At 72.3% G+C, this 15,028-nt stretch overlaps 4 protein-coding genes across 4 annotated transcripts; 3 read left to right on the top strand and 1 right to left on the bottom strand.

The window, feature by feature from the left end:
- The first annotated feature begins 335 nt into the window (after window positions 1–335).
- SAMD4B (sterile alpha motif domain containing 4B) lies at window positions 336–6,506 on the top strand. The gene is given in 16 exon segments (XM_066984728.1): window positions 336–431; window positions 1,143–1,560; window positions 2,112–2,435; window positions 2,438–2,596; window positions 3,027–3,269; window positions 3,363–3,472; window positions 3,599–3,685; window positions 3,814–4,051; window positions 4,151–4,236; window positions 4,341–4,459; window positions 4,928–5,096; window positions 5,098–5,124; window positions 5,637–5,685; window positions 5,688–5,753; window positions 5,853–5,935; window positions 6,055–6,506. Coding segments are annotated over 15 exon segments (1,986 nt in total). The 5' UTR covers window positions 336–431; window positions 1,143–1,364; the 3' UTR covers window positions 6,085–6,506.
- Window positions 6,507–6,778: 272 nt separating this feature from the next.
- Window positions 6,779–10,414, bottom strand: PAF1 (PAF1 homolog, Paf1/RNA polymerase II complex component). Its single transcript, XM_066984729.1, is given in 15 exon segments — window positions 6,779–7,205; window positions 7,208–7,371; window positions 7,448–7,535; window positions 7,646–7,751; window positions 7,838–7,966; window positions 8,244–8,360; window positions 8,453–8,556; window positions 8,666–8,734; window positions 8,855–8,960; window positions 9,048–9,149; window positions 9,259–9,325; window positions 9,421–9,542; window positions 9,651–9,743; window positions 10,184–10,213; window positions 10,301–10,414. Coding segments are annotated over 15 exon segments (1,755 nt in total). The 5' UTR covers window positions 10,351–10,414; the 3' UTR covers window positions 6,779–6,797.
- A 48-nt stretch (window positions 10,415–10,462) lies between these two features.
- On the top strand, window positions 10,463–12,148 carry MED29 (mediator complex subunit 29). Its single transcript, XM_066984738.1, has 4 exons — window positions 10,463–10,675; window positions 11,088–11,146; window positions 11,386–11,470; window positions 11,814–12,148. Exons 1-4 carry the CDS (start codon window positions 10,463–10,465, stop codon window positions 12,042–12,044), a joined length of 588 nt encoding a protein of 195 aa, XP_066840839.1. The 3' UTR covers window positions 12,045–12,148.
- A 148-nt stretch (window positions 12,149–12,296) lies between these two features.
- On the top strand, window positions 12,297–14,725 carry ZFP36 (ZFP36 ring finger protein). The gene is made up of 2 exons (XM_066984744.1): window positions 12,297–12,883; window positions 13,539–14,725. Exons 1-2 carry the CDS (start codon window positions 12,839–12,841, stop codon window positions 14,358–14,360), a joined length of 867 nt encoding a protein of 288 aa, XP_066840845.1. The 5' UTR covers window positions 12,297–12,838; the 3' UTR covers window positions 14,361–14,725.
- The last annotated feature ends 303 nt before the right edge of the window (window positions 14,726–15,028 follow it).

The following is a 15,028-nucleotide window of genomic DNA, read 5'->3' on the forward strand; positions in this document are numbered from 1 at the left end:
GCTCCGGCCCCAGGCTCCGCCCCCTGCGAAGCTCCGCCCACCCAGGCCACGCCCACCTCGAAGCCCCGCCCCGCCCGCCACCGCCTCGCCCGCCTCCCGCCCGGCCCGGCCCCGCCCTCGCAGGCCCCGCCCCCTCGCGCTGTAACCACGCCCCCTCGCAGACCACGCCCCCGCCCCGCTCAGGGCGAACCAGACGCGGAGGCGAGGCCCGCGCGAGGAGGGCGTGCCCTCCCCGGCGAAACCCCGCCCCTCCGTCCCCACTGGCAGCCCCGCCGCCCAATCGGGAAGCCGGGGGCGGGGCGGCGAGGCGGCGGCCGCTTCCCATTGGGTGGTACTGGAGGGGGGGGGGCGCGCGGCGTCCGGCGCGTGCGCGGGGGGGGGCGCGGTGACGCACCGTGCGTGCTGACGTTGACGCGGCGGCGACGGCGGCGGTGAGTGCGGGCCCGGTGAGGGCGGGCCCGGGCCTAGGCCCCGGTTCCAGGCCCCGGTTCCCTCCCCGCGGCCCCCGGTCCCGGGGCGGCCCCCGCGGCTCTCGGCCGCCCCCCCCCTCCAGTACCGGGCCCCCCCTTCGGGGCCTTCGCTTCTCCCTCACCGGGAGCCGCCGCCCGGTGCCCCCGGGCCCGGCCTGCCCCCACGTACCCCCCCCGGCGGCGCTGGGGGGCTGAGCCGGGGGCCCCCCGCGGCGCGGTGGGGTCCCCGTGCCCGCTGGGGGGGGGGGCATGGGCCTAAGCGGGGGGTCTCGGTTCTCGTTCCCACCGGGGGGCGTTCCCGTTCCCAACCGGGGCTCCCCGGTCCTCGTTCCCCGGGGGTGGGGGTCCTTGTGTCCACCGGGGGGGGGTTCCCGGTCCCCGTTCCCAACCGGGGGGTCCCCGTGCTCACGGGGGGATCCTCGGTCCCCATTCCCACTGGGGGGAGTTCCCGGTCCCACCGGGGGGCGTTCCCGTGCTCACCGGGATCGGGGTCCCCATTCCCAACCGGGGGATCCCGGTACCCGTTCCCACCGGGGGGGTCCCCGATCCCAACCCGGGGGTTCCCGGTCTCTGTTCCCACTGGGATCGGGGTTCCCGTTCCCCACGGGGGGGTTCCTGTCGCCATCCCCGGTGCCCCCCCCTGGTAACCGCCGCTCTCTCCTCTCTGCGCAGGGATCTCCGGGGCTCTCGCGGCTGCACGGCGACGCCGCCGGGACCCGGCCGGAGCCGTCGGGGCCTCCCGCCCCCCTCATGCCCGCCCCGGCCCGGGGGGCTGCCGAGCGCTTCCCCGGGCCCCGCCGCGGCTCCCGCGCCGGCGCCATGTGAGGGGGGGGCCCGGCCGGCTCCGCGTCTCCCCCCCCCCCTCGCCCCCCGTCCCGGTGCCCCGGCGGCGCCATGATGTTCCGGGACCAGGTGGGGATCGTGGCCGGTTGGTTCAAGGGCTGGAACGAGTGCGAGCAGACCGTGGCGCTGCTCTCGCTGCTCAAGCGCGTCACCCGCACCCAGGCGCGCTTCCTGCAGCTCTGCCTCGAGCACTCGCTGGCCGACTGCGCCGACATCCACCTCCTCGAGGCCGAGGCCAACAGCGCCGGTGAGCGGGCCCCCGCGCCCCGCCGACCGGCCCCGGTTACCCCCGGGGACCTCCCCGGGGGGGGGGGCTCGGGCACGGCTCTGGGGCTGTGCTTCGTGTCCTGGCTCCGTGCGTGGTTTGGGGCGGGGGCTGCCTGGGGGTTTGGGGATTTCTCCTCCTGCTGCTTTTTGGGGGGCTTTTCGCCGTGAGTTTAGCCCCGTTCCCGGACGGCTTGTACCCCCGGTGGGTCCCTGCACCCCTCTGACCGGCCCCGGTTACCCCCGGGGACCTCCCCGCGGGGCTCGGGCACGGCTCTGGAGCTGTGCTTCACGTCCCGGGCCCTCCGAGAGGGCTCCCCACGGCATTTCGGATTTCTCCTGCTGCTTTCTGGGGAACTTTTTGCCATGGTTTTACCCCCCGTTCCCGGATGGCCTCTCCCCCCGGTGGGCCCCCGCGCCCCTCCGGCCGGCCCCGCTTACCCCCCGCTGCTTTCTGGGACCTTTCTGCCCCCCCCCCCGCCGCTCCGGGCCGCCTTCCGCCCCCCTCACCCCTTCCCCTCTCCCCCCCCGCAGCCGCCATCAGCCAGTGGCCGCAGGAGCCGGCGGAGGCGGCGGTGGCGCTGCTGCTGGCCCACCTGCCCCTCCTGCAGCCGGGCAACGCTGCCGCCAAGGCCGAGTACATGAAGCGGCTGCAGAAGGTGCTGGCCTACGCCATCGAGAGCAACCGGTGCGTGGAGGAGAGCCGCCAGCTGCTCTCCTACGCCCTCATCCACCCCGCCACCACCCTGGACGACCGCAGCGCCCTGGCCCTCTGGCTGGGCCACCTGGAGGAGCGTTTGGCCGGCGGCGGCGGCGCCCCCCCGCCGGCGGCGGCGTCGCCGCCTCCGCGGCCGCCCCCCGCCCTGACGCCGCGCCCCCCCCGCCCCGCCGCGCCCCCCACGACTGGCCCGAGCACGGGCCCCCCGAAATCGGGCCGCCCTGGCCCGAGGCGGCCCCCCGGGAGAACGGGCACCCCCCGTTCCACCCCCCCGGCGGCGGTAATGGGCTGGGGGGTACAGGTGAGTGGGGGGGTGGGGGGGGGAAGGGGGGGCTGTGGGGGGCAGGAGGGGGGCCTGAGGGGGTGTGGGGGCGTCAGAGGGGGTGTGGGGGGGGTCAGAGGGGATGTGGGGGTCTGGGGGGGGTCACCTGTATGTCTTGGGGAGCGGGGATGATCTGGGGGGGGGCATAGGGAGTGGTGGGGGCACTGGGGACCAAAAGGGGGACACAAGGGGATGATCTGGGGGGGGCATAGGGAGTGGGGGGGGGCACCAGGGGCCAAAAGGGGGACACAAGGGGATAAGGGGGGGGCGCAGGGGGTTGTTGGGGGGGCGCAGGAGGCGGTTGGGGGGGACGCAGGAGGCTGGGGGGGGGAGCAGGTTGGGGGGGCCTGGAAATCTTTGGGGGGGGGCAGAAAGCGGGGCCGGACCCCACCGTCCCCCCTCCCCGCAGCGCTGCCCTGCCAGCTGCACCCCAGCCCGCTGAAGCGCTCCCTGTCGCTGGTGCCCGGCAGCCCCCAGGGGGGCGGCGGCGAGTGGCCGGGGGGGGGCGAGGAGCCGGGCCCCCCCCGCCCCCCCTTCGGCGACCACGCGCCCCTCTCGCCGCAGAGCAGCGTGGCCTCGTCGGGCAGCGAGCAGACCGAGGAGCCCGCCGGCGGCCGCAACACCTTCCAGGAGGACGGCAGCGGCATGAAAGGTTTGGGGGGGGTGGTCCCGGGGAAGGGGTTGATCTGCGGGGGGGCTGTGAGGCATCGCCGCCCCCCCCTCTCATTTTGTGTCCCCCCCCCAGACGTCCCCTCGTGGCTGAAGAGCCTGCGGCTGCACAAGTACGCGGCGCTCTTCTCGCAGATGACCTACGAGGAGATGATGACGCTGACCGAGCACCACCTCGAGTCGCAGGTGAGCGGGGGCGGCGCTGTCGTCCCCCCCCCCCCCCCCCCCCCCCCCCCCCCCCCCCCCCAAAAAAAAAAGGCTGGGGACGCCCCCCCGCCCATCTCTCCTCCGTGTGTCCCCCCCCCCCCCCAGAACGTCACCAAGGGCGCGCGGCACAAGATCGCCCTCAGCATCCAGAAGCTGCGGGAGCGCCAGAGCGTCCTCAAGGCGCTGGAGAAGGTGCGGGGGGCCCCCCCCCTTCCCCCCCCCCCTGTCCCAAGGGCTGGAGGGGGGCGGCCCTGACCCGGCCCTTTTGTGTTCTCCCCCCCCCCCCGTGTGACAACGACCTGCCTCGGCGGTCCCCGCAGGACATCCTGGAGGGGGGCAACCTGTGGACGGCGCTGCAGGAGCTGCAGCAGATCATGGTGACGCCCATCAAGGCTTTCCGGCCCCCCCCGGCCCCCCCCGCCAACGGCGCCCCCGACGGGGCCCCCCCGGGGGCTGCCGACGCCTTCGCCCCCCACCCGGCCGCCGACGCCGAGGCCCCCGCGGCCCCGGTTCCTGACGGGGACATCCCGGGGCAGTTCACCCGGGTCATGGGCAAAGGTGAGGCTGCGGGGGGGGGGCACCCTGTCCCTTTTTTGGGGGGGGCAGCGTGGTTTTTTTTTTTTGGGGGGGGACGCAGACGCCCTGACCCCCCCGTAGTGTGCACCCAGCTGCTGGTGTCGCGGCCGGACGAGGAGAACATCACGAGTTACCTCCAGCTCCTCGAGAAGTGCCTGAGCCACGAGGTAGGGCTGAGCCGGGGCTGGGGGGGGGGGGGGGCTTTAAGGTTTGTTTTATTTTTTTGGGGGGGGGACACCCCAAAAAACGCTGCCCCCCCCCGCTTTGCCAGGCGTTCACAGAGACGCAGAAGAAGAGGCTCCTCTCCTGGAAGCAGCAGGTCCTGAAGCTGCTCCGCGCCTTCCCCAAGAAGGTGCCGCTCGAGGGCCCGGGCTACCGGCCCCCCAAAGGGTAGGTGGGCGTGGGGGGGGGCGTGGGGGGGGCACGCGGGGACTCCCGGGGGGGGGGGGGCGGCCTTTGACACCCCCCGGCCTCATTCACCCCCCCCCCCGTACCCCAATTTGTCCCCCTTGGTGCCGCGTTCGCTCCCCTTGGGAACCCCCGGGCTGGATTTGCCCTTAGGTGCCCCCCCCCCCGAGCCTGGGACCCCCCCCTTGAACCTGGCACCCCCCCCATGTCCCCCCCCCCGCCCTCAGGGACCCTCGTTGTCCTCCTTGCCCCCCCCATTGTGTGTGGGGGTCTCAGGCCATTTTCCTGCCCCCCTCCTTCCCCCTTTACCCCCCCCCAAAGGCTTTGGGGCACCCCATTTCCACCCTGGGGGGCTCTGGGGCCCCCCCAGAAAGTGGGGGGGGGAAGATTTCGGGGTGCTGGTGCTGTCCTGACCCCCCCCCCCTTTATTCTCCCCCATCCCCCCCCCAGCTGGGCCTTCGGCTCCAACTCACTCCCCATAGCTGGCTCTGTGGGGGGGGCGGGGGGGCGGCGGGGGCAGCGCCCCTTTGCGTTGCCCCCCCGCGCGCTGCCCCCCGCCCGCCTGGGGCTGCTGGGCCCTGCCGGGGGGGCCCCAGCCCCGCGGCCCCCCCTCGGCGCCCCCCCCCCTCGGCACCCAGGGCCGCCAGGTGGGTGAGGGGGACGGATTTTTGGGGGGAGGGGGGGGGGTGGTTTGGGGGCTTTTGGGGGGGGCAGGGGGTGGGTGGGGGGGTTAGAGGGTGGGGGGGCTCCAGTTTTGGGGTCGGGGGGGGTGATGGTGGGGGGGGGGCTCCAGTATTGGGGTAATTGGGGGGGGTCTCGGCACGGTTGTAATGGGGGGGGGAAGGGGGGGCTGGATTTGGGGTATATGGGGAGGGGTCCTGGGGGGGGGGGGGCATAGGGGTGGCGGAGGTGTCCTTGGGAAACTCGGGGTTCTTTTGGGGGGGGGGTTCTTTTGGGGGGGGGTTCTTTTGGGGGGGGGGTTCTTTTGGGGGGGGGGTTCTTTTGGGGGGGTTCTTCTGGGGGGGGTGACTGCTCAGGGAGGAGGGGGAGCCCCTGGGTGTTGGGGTCTTTCTTGGGGGGCCTTTTTGGGGGCGGGGGGGGAGCTCCTCACTGCCAACCCCCCCAAAATAAATTATTCCCCCCCCGCCCCCCCCCGCAGAGCCTGTGGTTCGGCAGCGGGGGGGCCGGGGGCGCCCCGGGGAGCCGCAGCGCGTGCAGCGCACCCACTCGCTGCCCGTCCACACCTCGCCCCAGGCCCTGCTCGCCTTCCCCCAGGGTAAGTCGAGGGGGGGGGGCCCCGGGGGGGGGAGACAGGGCAAGAAAACAACGCCCTGCGCCCCCCCCAACCCTTTTTTTCCTGCCCCCCCCCCCGCAGAGTGCCCCCTCCCCGGCACTGACCTGGAGATCAACCCCACGCTGGAGTCGCTGTGCCTGAGCATGACGGAGCACGCGCTGGGGGGGTGAGCGGGGGGGGCGGGTTTTTTTTTGGGGGGGGGGCTTCAGGGGGAGCTTCTGAGGGGGGGGGCAAGACCCTCCCGCCCCCGCTGACCCCCCCCCATTCCCGTTTGCCCCCCGCAGACGGCACAGACAAGACCTCGACCATCTGACGCCGCCCCCCCCCACCGCGGGGGCTTCGCGCCCGTCTTTGCCCCCCCCCCCCGCTGTGACCGTGCCCCCCCCCAGCCCTCCCCCCCCTAACCTGAGCGTCCTGGGTGAGGGGGGGGGGAACGGGGGCGCCCCCCCTGCACCGGCTGAGGAGGGGGCGCACCGAACCCCCCCCCAGCGATTGAGGGGCTCCCGGGGGGGGCCGATGACTTTGCCGGGGGGGGTGGGGGGGGGGGCACGCGTGTGAACACTACAGGGGCTGCGCGCGGGGGCGGGGCTCTCCCGGCCGGGTTTCGTTTAACTTTTTTTTTTAATAATCCCCCTTTTTTTTTGTTTTTTGTTGTTTTCTCCTTCCTTCCTTTATTATTATTATTATTATTATATTAATATTATTTGCCCCGGCCAAAAAAAAACAAAAAACAAACCACATAGCTGGGGAGGGGGGGGGACACATGGGGAGGGGGGGGGCTGCACATCACCGTGTCCCCCCCCCCCAGCCCGTTTTTTTTGGGGGGGGTTGGGGGGTGACTGCCCCCGCCGTGCCCGTTTTTTTGGGGGGGGGGTTGGGGGGGTGACACCCCCCCCCGGATTTAGGTACACGTCGATGCCCCGGGAAGGGGGGGCCCCCCCCCGGTCGGTACAGCCCCCCCCCCCCCCCTTTGTACCCGTAGCGCCGCGGCCCTGGAGATAGAAGCGTTATTTTAGATACATTTTATTATGAATAACTTTTGTTATGACTATGGCTGGTAACCATGACTACGTTATTAAAGAGAAAAACCCAAAAACGCCCCAAACTTTGCCTTTTTCCGCCCAAAATAAAAAAAAAAACCAAACTTTTCCCCCACCCGAGCCCCCCCCCTCCCCCAAAGCCCTCAGTCGCTGAGGAGTCGGACGCCTCGCTCGCGCTCTCGTCCTCCGAGGCCTCGCTGGGGCTGAGGCGGGGGCTGCGGGGGGGCGCCCCCCCCTCGCTGCCCCCCCCCTCCGACTCTTCCTCCTCCTCCTCCTCCTCCTCTTCCTCCTCCTCCTCCTCCTCGTCGTCGTCGTCGTCGCTGCCGAAGATCTCCTCCTGGTCGCGGGCGGCGCGGGCGGCGGCGCTGCCCCCCCGGCGTGCCGCCCCCCCGGCCCCCCCCTCTCCTCCTCCTCCTCCTCTTCCTCGTCTTCAGCCTCGTCCTCGCTGCGCGCCGACCCCCCCTGCTCGCTGCTGCTGCCGCCGCCGGAGCCTTCGGCCTCCTCTTCCTCCTCGCCGCTCCCAGCCCCCTCGCTCTCACTTCCCTTCTCCCGCTCCTCGTCTGGAGGGGGGGAGGACACATTTAATGGGGGGGGGCACAGCGGAACAGCCCCCCCCCCAAAAAAACCTCCGCTTACCGGAGCCTGGCGCCTCCTTCTCAGCCTCCATCTCCTCCTCCTCCTCCTCCTCGGGCTCGTGGTTCTCCAGCTGTGCCCGCCGGGCCTCCTGCCGGGGCAGGGGGGGCTCAGCTGCACCCCGGGGGGGGGGGCACGGAAAGCGGGGAGGTCCCCAAAAAGCCGGGGGGGGGGTCCCCAAAAGATGGGGGAGGGGCTCACCTGCGCCTCCAGCTCCTTCTCGTTCATGTCGCGGTGTTTGACCACCAGCACCGCGTTGGTGCCCGACTGCACCCCGGCCCGCGCCCGCCGCTTGCTCAGCCGCACCCTGGGGGAAGCGGGGGGGGCATGGGTCAGGCTCCCCCCACCCCCCCCGGTTTTTTTTTGGGGTCCCAGCCCCTCCTGCCCCCCCACCTGGTCTCCAGCTCGTTGTAGTAGACGCCGTCGCCCTCGCGGAAGATGAAGAAGTAATTCTCCTCGTAGCCCTTGCTGGCTTTGTTCTTCACGTTCCAGTTGTACTCCCGGGCGATCTTGTAGTCGTACCTGGGGGGCAAGGGGGAGGCAATAAAAATGGGGGGGGGGCAGTAAAAATGGGGGGGGGCAATAAAAATGGGGGAGGGCAATAAAAATGGGGGGGAGGAGTCCCCCTCCTCAAATCCACGTCCCCGCTGCCAAACCGCCCCTGATTTTTGTTTCTGTCTCCCCCAGCAATCTACAGCACCCGCTCGGTTTGTCTGCCACAGCCCTGGGGGGGCTCTATAGCCCCCCCCTTGCTGTGAGGCCCCCCCAGCCCTGTGCCCCCCCGCCCCCCGCCCCGTACACATCCTCGGGGGCGTAGTCCATCTCCTCCTCCTGGTCCCGCTTGCGCTTGCGCAGCGTCTCCTCCACCGGCAGGAAATAGGCCACGAACTGGTTCCCCTCCTCGTCCATCATCCCCCTGCGGGCAGCAAGGGGTTAACAGGGGTGCCGGGAGGGGGGGGGGGCTTCGTGTGTGTCCCCCCCCCCCCTTGCCGTGTGCCCATGCCCCACCTGATCATGGCCTGGGACATCATCTCCAGCGCCGCGGGGCCGCTCGTGTCCTTTGGCGCCGGGTCCGAGTCGAAGATGACTTGGGCGCAGGGGTTGATCCACATCTTTGGGGGGGGGGGATGACACGAAAAAAAAAAAAGGGGGGGGACGTGATAAACCTGCCCCCACCCCAAAATCCACCCCCCGACGCCGGGGACCCCCCCGTATGCCTACCTTGAAGTCGGGGAACACGGGCATCACCTCGACCGGCGTGACACGGGGCTTGCTGTAGTGCTGCGTGATCTGAGGGGGGGGGGGGGGGGGGGGGGACATGCAGGGGGTGGGGCCCTCAGCCCCCAAATTCGGGGGGGGGGGGGGGGTGTCCCCAACGTGCCCCCCCCACACCCCTCCCCAATTCCCCACCGCTTTCTGGGCGTCTTCGAAGGTTTTCTCGATGGCGGCGATTTGGCTGTCGCGGTCCTTGTAGATCTCCTCCTCCGTGAACTGCTGCTTCACCGAGACGCCAATCCTGGGGGGGGGGGAGGGCACAGCAGCGGGAGGGTTCGGGGGGGGGTCAGGGGGTGCGCCCCTCCCCTCGGGCCCCCCCCAGACTCACTTGACCTCGGGCTTCTCGTTGGACACGCCGTAGCGGTTGAACTCGGTGGAGATGTACTCGGTCTTGCGCATCCATGGCACCACCTTGGCGTGCTGCTGCGACCTGGGGGGGGGGGGGGGACACGGGGTGATGTAGCCCCCCCAGACCCCCTCCGAAAGATTTAGGGGGGAGCCCTGAGCCCCCCCCCCCGGTGCTGTGGGGTCTCCATTACCTCTTGGAGCTGGTGGGCGCCTGGATCTCCTCCTCCAGCAGCTTCTCATCCGCTGGGTCCAGGAGCACTGAACAGAAAAGAATCGGGGTGTTGTCCTTGTGTCCCCCCCCCCCCCGAAAAACCCCCTTTTTTGGGAGCGCCCCCCCTGAAATCCAGGCCCACCGCTGGGGTCGATGCGGTAGGTGTCAGGGTTGATGAGGTCGATGGTGACGCCCAGGTCGGGCTCGGTGAGCAGGTCGTGCTTGTGCTGCTTCTCCAGCGACGTGGCCTTGTACTGCACGAACCTGGGGGGGGGGCACGGAGCACACACCGGTGTCCCCCCCCCAGTACCAGGCAGAGACCCCCCCACCCTCGGCCCTCCAACCCCACCGCCACCCCCGAGCCGCTTGTACCGGTTCTGGTCGAAGGGGTAGGTGATGAACTTGGGGTCGAAGGGGATGTCGGGGAGGCTGTTGCAGTATTTCACCCGGCACACCACGCCCGACCTGCGCGCACCGTGGTCGGGGGGGGGCCGCGACCCTTGCGGACCCCCCCCAGGACCCTGGGGACCCGCCCCGGACCCTATGGACCCCCCCCCCAGCACCCCGTGACCCCCAGACCCTACAGAGCACCCCCCCAGACACTACGGACTCCCCCGGACCCTATGGTCCCCCCCAGGACCCTGAGACCCCCCCACACCCGCAGCACCCCCCCCAGGACCCTTTGGCCCCTCAGGACCTTATGGACCCCCCCAAGGACCCGGTGCCCCCCAGGACCCTACGGACCCCCCCAGGACTCCGTGCTCCCCCCCCCCGACCCCATGGACCCCCCCCAGGATCCCTCAGACCCCTCCCCGAGACCCCGAACGCCCCCCAGGCCCCCCCCGTCCCGCAGCCCCCCCCAGGCCCCCCCCCCCCCCCCCCCGGTCCCGGAGCCCCTCCCCCACCTCTCCGGCAGCGTCCGGTGGGAGCTGGGCCTGTGGGGGGGGACAAGGGGGGGGGGCGTGACGTCACGGCGGGGCCCCCGTGACGTCACGCCCCTGACGTCACGGGCCGCGCCGTACCTGTGGCCCGGCTCCTCCCGCTGCGCCTGCGTCTGGATGGTGGGAGCCATGGCGGGGCCCGGCCCTGCGCAGGCACCGCCGCGGGCAGCCGCGGCCCGCGCCGGGAAGGCCCCCCCGCCGTGACGTCACTTCCCGAGCGGAAGCGGAAGGAGGGCCGGGAACATGGCGGCGCCCCCGCAGCAGCCGCCGCCGCCGGGGCCCGGGCCGGGGCCTCCCAGTGCGCCTGCGCCGCCGCTCGCGGCAGGGGCGGGGCCGGCGCAGGGGGCGGGGCCCGGGCCGCCGTTACCGGCGCAGGTGGCGGCTGCGCAGGCGCAGGACTTCGACCCCGTGCAGCGCTTCCGGCTGCTCATCCCCCAGCTGAAGGAGAGCCTGCAGGTGGGCGGGGCCTGCCGCCGAAAGGGGGCGGGGCCTGCCGCCGAAAGGGGCGGGGTTTGGCGCCGGGGAGGGAGGGGCCTGCAGGCCGGAGGGGGCGGGGCCTGGTTTCGGTGGAGGGCGGGGCCTGGGTGCGAGGGGGCGGGGCCTGACGGCGGGAGGGCGGGGCCTGACGCAGCGGGGATGGGCTGTTGCTAGGGGGCGTAGCCTGCTGCCGAAAGGGGCGTGGCCTGCCGCCCCTATGGGCGTGGCCTGCCCCTTGCGGGCGGCGGCTGCGGGACTCCGGGGGGTGGCTGATGGGGGGGGGAGAAGGGGGGGGGAGGTGCCGGTTGGGGGGGTTTGGGGGGGTCCTGGGGGTCCCACCCCCCCCGTGAGCCCCTTTTGCCCCCCCCCGAGCCCCTTTTTGCCCCCCCAGACGCTGATGAAGGTGGCGGCGCAGAACCTGGTGCAGAACTCCAACATCGACAACGGGCAGTGAGTGCCCCCCGATCCGGGGGGGGGGGGGCTGCGCCCCCTAAAATCCAACCCCCGAGCCCCCCCAGAGCCCCCCCAGAGCCCCGCAGCACCCCCCTGCGCTGTCCCAGTGCCTCCCAGTTCGCCCCACAGCCCCCCAGTGCCACCCAAGTGATGACGGGGGGGACACTGGGGCGGGGGGAGCGACACCCGGGGGGGCACCGGGGGGGCGACAGTGACCGCGTACCCCCCCGCCGCAGGAAAAGCGCCGATGGAGCCCTGCAGCGCTTCGACAAGAGCCTTGAGGAGTTCTACGCCCTGTGTGACCAGCTCGAGCTCTGCCTCGTGAGTGTCCCCGTGTCTGCCACCCCCCCCACCTCGGGGACACCCCCCGCATGTCGGGGGACACCCCCACACCTTGGGGACACCCCCACACCTTGGGGACACCCACTGACCTTGGGGACACCCCCGCCTCAGGGACACCCCCTGACCTCGGGGACACCGCCCCCACCTCGGGGACCCCCTCGCACCTTGGGGACACCCCCAAACCTTGGGGACACCCGCTGTGCCATCCTCACCCCCTCCTTCCACCCCCTTCCCCCTCTATCCCCCCGCCCCAATTAAGCCCCTCCCGGCCCGTTTTCCCCGGCTCCCCCCCCGGTGACCCCCCCATCCTCCTCATCCCCAGCGCCTGGCCCACGAGTGCCTCTCGCAGAGCTTTGACAGCGCCAAGCACGCGCCCGCCCTGGTGCCGGCAGCACCCAAGGGTGAGGGGGGGGGGGCGGGCGAGAGCCTCCCCTACACCCAGTACCTGCCCCTCATCAAGGCGCAGATCGCCGGCGCCAAGGACATCCACAACGCCCTGCTGGAGGGGGCCAACAAGATCACCGGCAAGCTGCCCCCCCCCGGGGGGCCCTAGAGAGGCCTCTGGGGGAGGTGGGGGGGGGGGGCAGAGGGGTACGGAGGGGGCCAAGGGATTGGGAGCCCCCCCCATGTGGGGGAATAAAGGTGGATGTGGGAGCAGCGGGTGTCGTGAGGGTTTTTTTTGGGGGGGGGGGGGGGGGGGAACGACTGCGTGGGGGGCAGCTGTGTGGGGGGGGCGGTCGCTCGTGTGGGGGGGGTCACACCTAGGTCAGGGGGTCACTCCTAGGTGGGGGGGTCACTTGTGTTTGGGGGGGTCGGCCATACGTGGGGGGGCCCCCCGTGCATGGCGGGGGTCACTCGTATGTGGGGGGGGTCACCCACACATTGGGGGCCCCCCGTGCATGGGGGGGGGTCACCCGTAGGCGGGGGGCCATGCACACGTAGGGGACGGCACCCGTCCCCGGGGGGGTCACCCACAGGTGGGGGTCTCCCGTACATTCAGGGGCCACCCACGGGTGGGGGGGCTCCCCCCGGCCCCCCCCCCCAGGGCCTCCGCCGCTGTTCCCGGCACCGTGACTCAGCCCGGCCCCGCCCCCACCCCACCCTTCCGAGGGGGGCGGGGCTTCCCCGATGACGTCACCCGCCCCCTCCCTTCCCCGTGCCGGGGCCGCGCCCTGCGCGTGACCCGGCGCCGGCCCCGCCCGGTGAGCTCATCGCCACGCCCCCCCGGCGGCTTCCGGCCACGCCCCCTCCGCTGACGTCACGGGCGCCCATAAAAGGAGCGCGGCGGCGAGCGGACGGCACCGGAGATCCCCCCCCCCACCTCCGCCCCCTCCCTCCCGGGCTGACATGGCCGCCGCCGCCGCTGGGCCTGCACCGGAGCCCCTGCGCCAGGTACGGGACCCCCCGGAGCCCCCCTGGGTGTCGATGGGGATCCCCGGGACCCCCTCCCGCTACTACCGGGACCCCCCCCCCCCCCCCCCCCCCCCGACCCACTTCGTTGTGCCGGGACCTCCCGGGACCTCCGATCCCCTCCCGGTACTACCGGGACCCCCCGGGACCTCTAATTCCCGCCCCCCGGGACCCCCCCCCTCGTTGTCCCCGGGACCTCTGGGCCCCCCCTCGGTACGGCCGGGGTCCCCCGGGACCTCCAAACTCCTCCCAGCACCCTCGGGGCCCCACTCGCGACATCCGACCACCCCCAGACCTCCGGGACCCCCCCCCTTCGGTACGGCTGGGACCTCCGACCCTCCCCCGGGACCTCCAGTTCCTCCCCCGAGCCCCCCCCCCCCCGCGTTATACCGGTGCTCCCCGGCATCTCTGGGGCCCCCCCCTCGGTATGGCCGGTGCTCCGTGGACCCCCTCCCAGTACAATTGGGACCCCCCGGGACCTCCAGACCCCTCCGGGACCCCCCTCTCAGTGAGGTTGGGACCCCCCCCCGGAGACCTCTGTGACCCCCCTCCCCCCCCCCCCGAGACCTCCGGTCCCCCCCCCCCACCCCAGTCCCTCTGCCCCCCCGACCGACCGTGTCCCCTTCTCTGTCCCCAGGCTCTCTTCGGTGCGCAGCCCCCCCGCCAGCCGTCCCCGGAGCCCCCCCGGCCCCCCCGCTCCCCCTGGGGCCCCCCACCAGACCTGGGCCGCCTCCTGCGCTCCCTCAGTGCCCCGGGCGGGCGACCGGTGCCCCCCCCGCCCGGCTTCCCCCCACGGCACCGTGGGCCCCCCCCGGGCTTGAGCCGGCCGGCGGCCCCCGGGGAGGCCGCCCTGGAGCTGGTGCTGGCGGCCTTGACCTTGGGGTCGGAGCTGGAGCCCGCGGGGGGGGCTCTGCCCCTGGTACCGTCGCTGCCGTCCCCCTTGGGATCGCCGCTGTCGCCCCCGCTACGTCCGTCCCTGCAGTCGCCACCCCCCCGGGGACCCTCGCCGCCGCTGTCGCTGCACGGCCTGCCTTCCTCCTCCTCCTCCTCGCCGCCGCCGCTCGCCCTCCCGGAGGCCTCCCCGTCGCCCCCCGGCTCGCCGCCGTCGCCGCTGTACAAGACGGAGCTGTGCCGCCCCTTCGCCGCCACCGGCCGCTGCCGTTACGGCGCCCGCTGCCAGTTCGCCCACGGCCCCGGCGAGCTGCGGGGGCTCCGGCGCCACCCCAAGTACCGCACGCAGCCCTGCAGCACCTTCCTGCGCTGCGGCTCCTGCCCCTACGGCCCCCGCTGCCACTTCCTCCACGGCCCCCCCCCGCTCCAGCCGGCCCCGGCCCCGTTACTGGGGGACGGCGGGGTGACGGCCATGGGGCCCCCCCCCCAGCAGCCCCCGCCGCCTCCCCGTCTTCGACCGCATCTCGGTGGTGGAGTGATGCCCCCGTGGCCGTGGGGACCCCTCTGAGTGGGACGCCCCCACCCCGTGTTTTTTCTTTGGGGGGGGAAAACCGCTGTGAGGGCCCTCTCACGGCACCCTTTGTGCCTCTCAGGTGAAGGGGGGCCCCCTTTTAACCCCCCCCCCATGCACTTTTGGGGGGGAGGCGCTGGATGTAGCAGCTCCCCCAGAAGGGGGGGGCACGCCCTGAGCTCGTCTCGGTGGTGCTAATTGGGGGGGGGGGGTTGCCAGCGGGTCCTGGACTCCCCCTCCCCACACCCAATTTATGGCTTTATTTATTTAAGGTCGGTGCCTTGGGGCTGCCCCCGGCCCCGTGTGTGGGGATGGAGGTTTTTTAGGGTATTTATGGGGTTTGTAGAGTTTTTTTGGGGGGTGGGGGTGACTTTTTTAGGGTATTTATGGGGTTTGTAGGGTTCGTTGGGGGGGGTGGGTTGGTAAATAAACACTTGGGCTGTGACCGAACGCTCTCGCTTCCTCTCTCGCCGTCACGGGACGCCCTTCCGGGGCCGTTTCCTCGGAAAAATAAAAGTTAAAAAAAAAAAAGAAAAAGGAAGAGCCGCAAGTGACGCAATGCCTCCCGCTGACGTCGCGGCCCCCCCACTTCCCTGAGTGACGTCACGGCGCGCTTCGCCCCGCCCTATCTTGGCCCCTCCGGGCCGCCGTCGCGGAGCTCGCCT

This window comes from Anser cygnoides, chromosome 29, assembly GCF_040182565.1.
Source record: "Anser cygnoides isolate HZ-2024a breed goose chromosome 29, Taihu_goose_T2T_genome, whole genome shotgun sequence".
Lineage (NCBI taxonomy): Eukaryota > Metazoa > Chordata > Aves > Anseriformes > Anatidae > Anser > Anser cygnoides.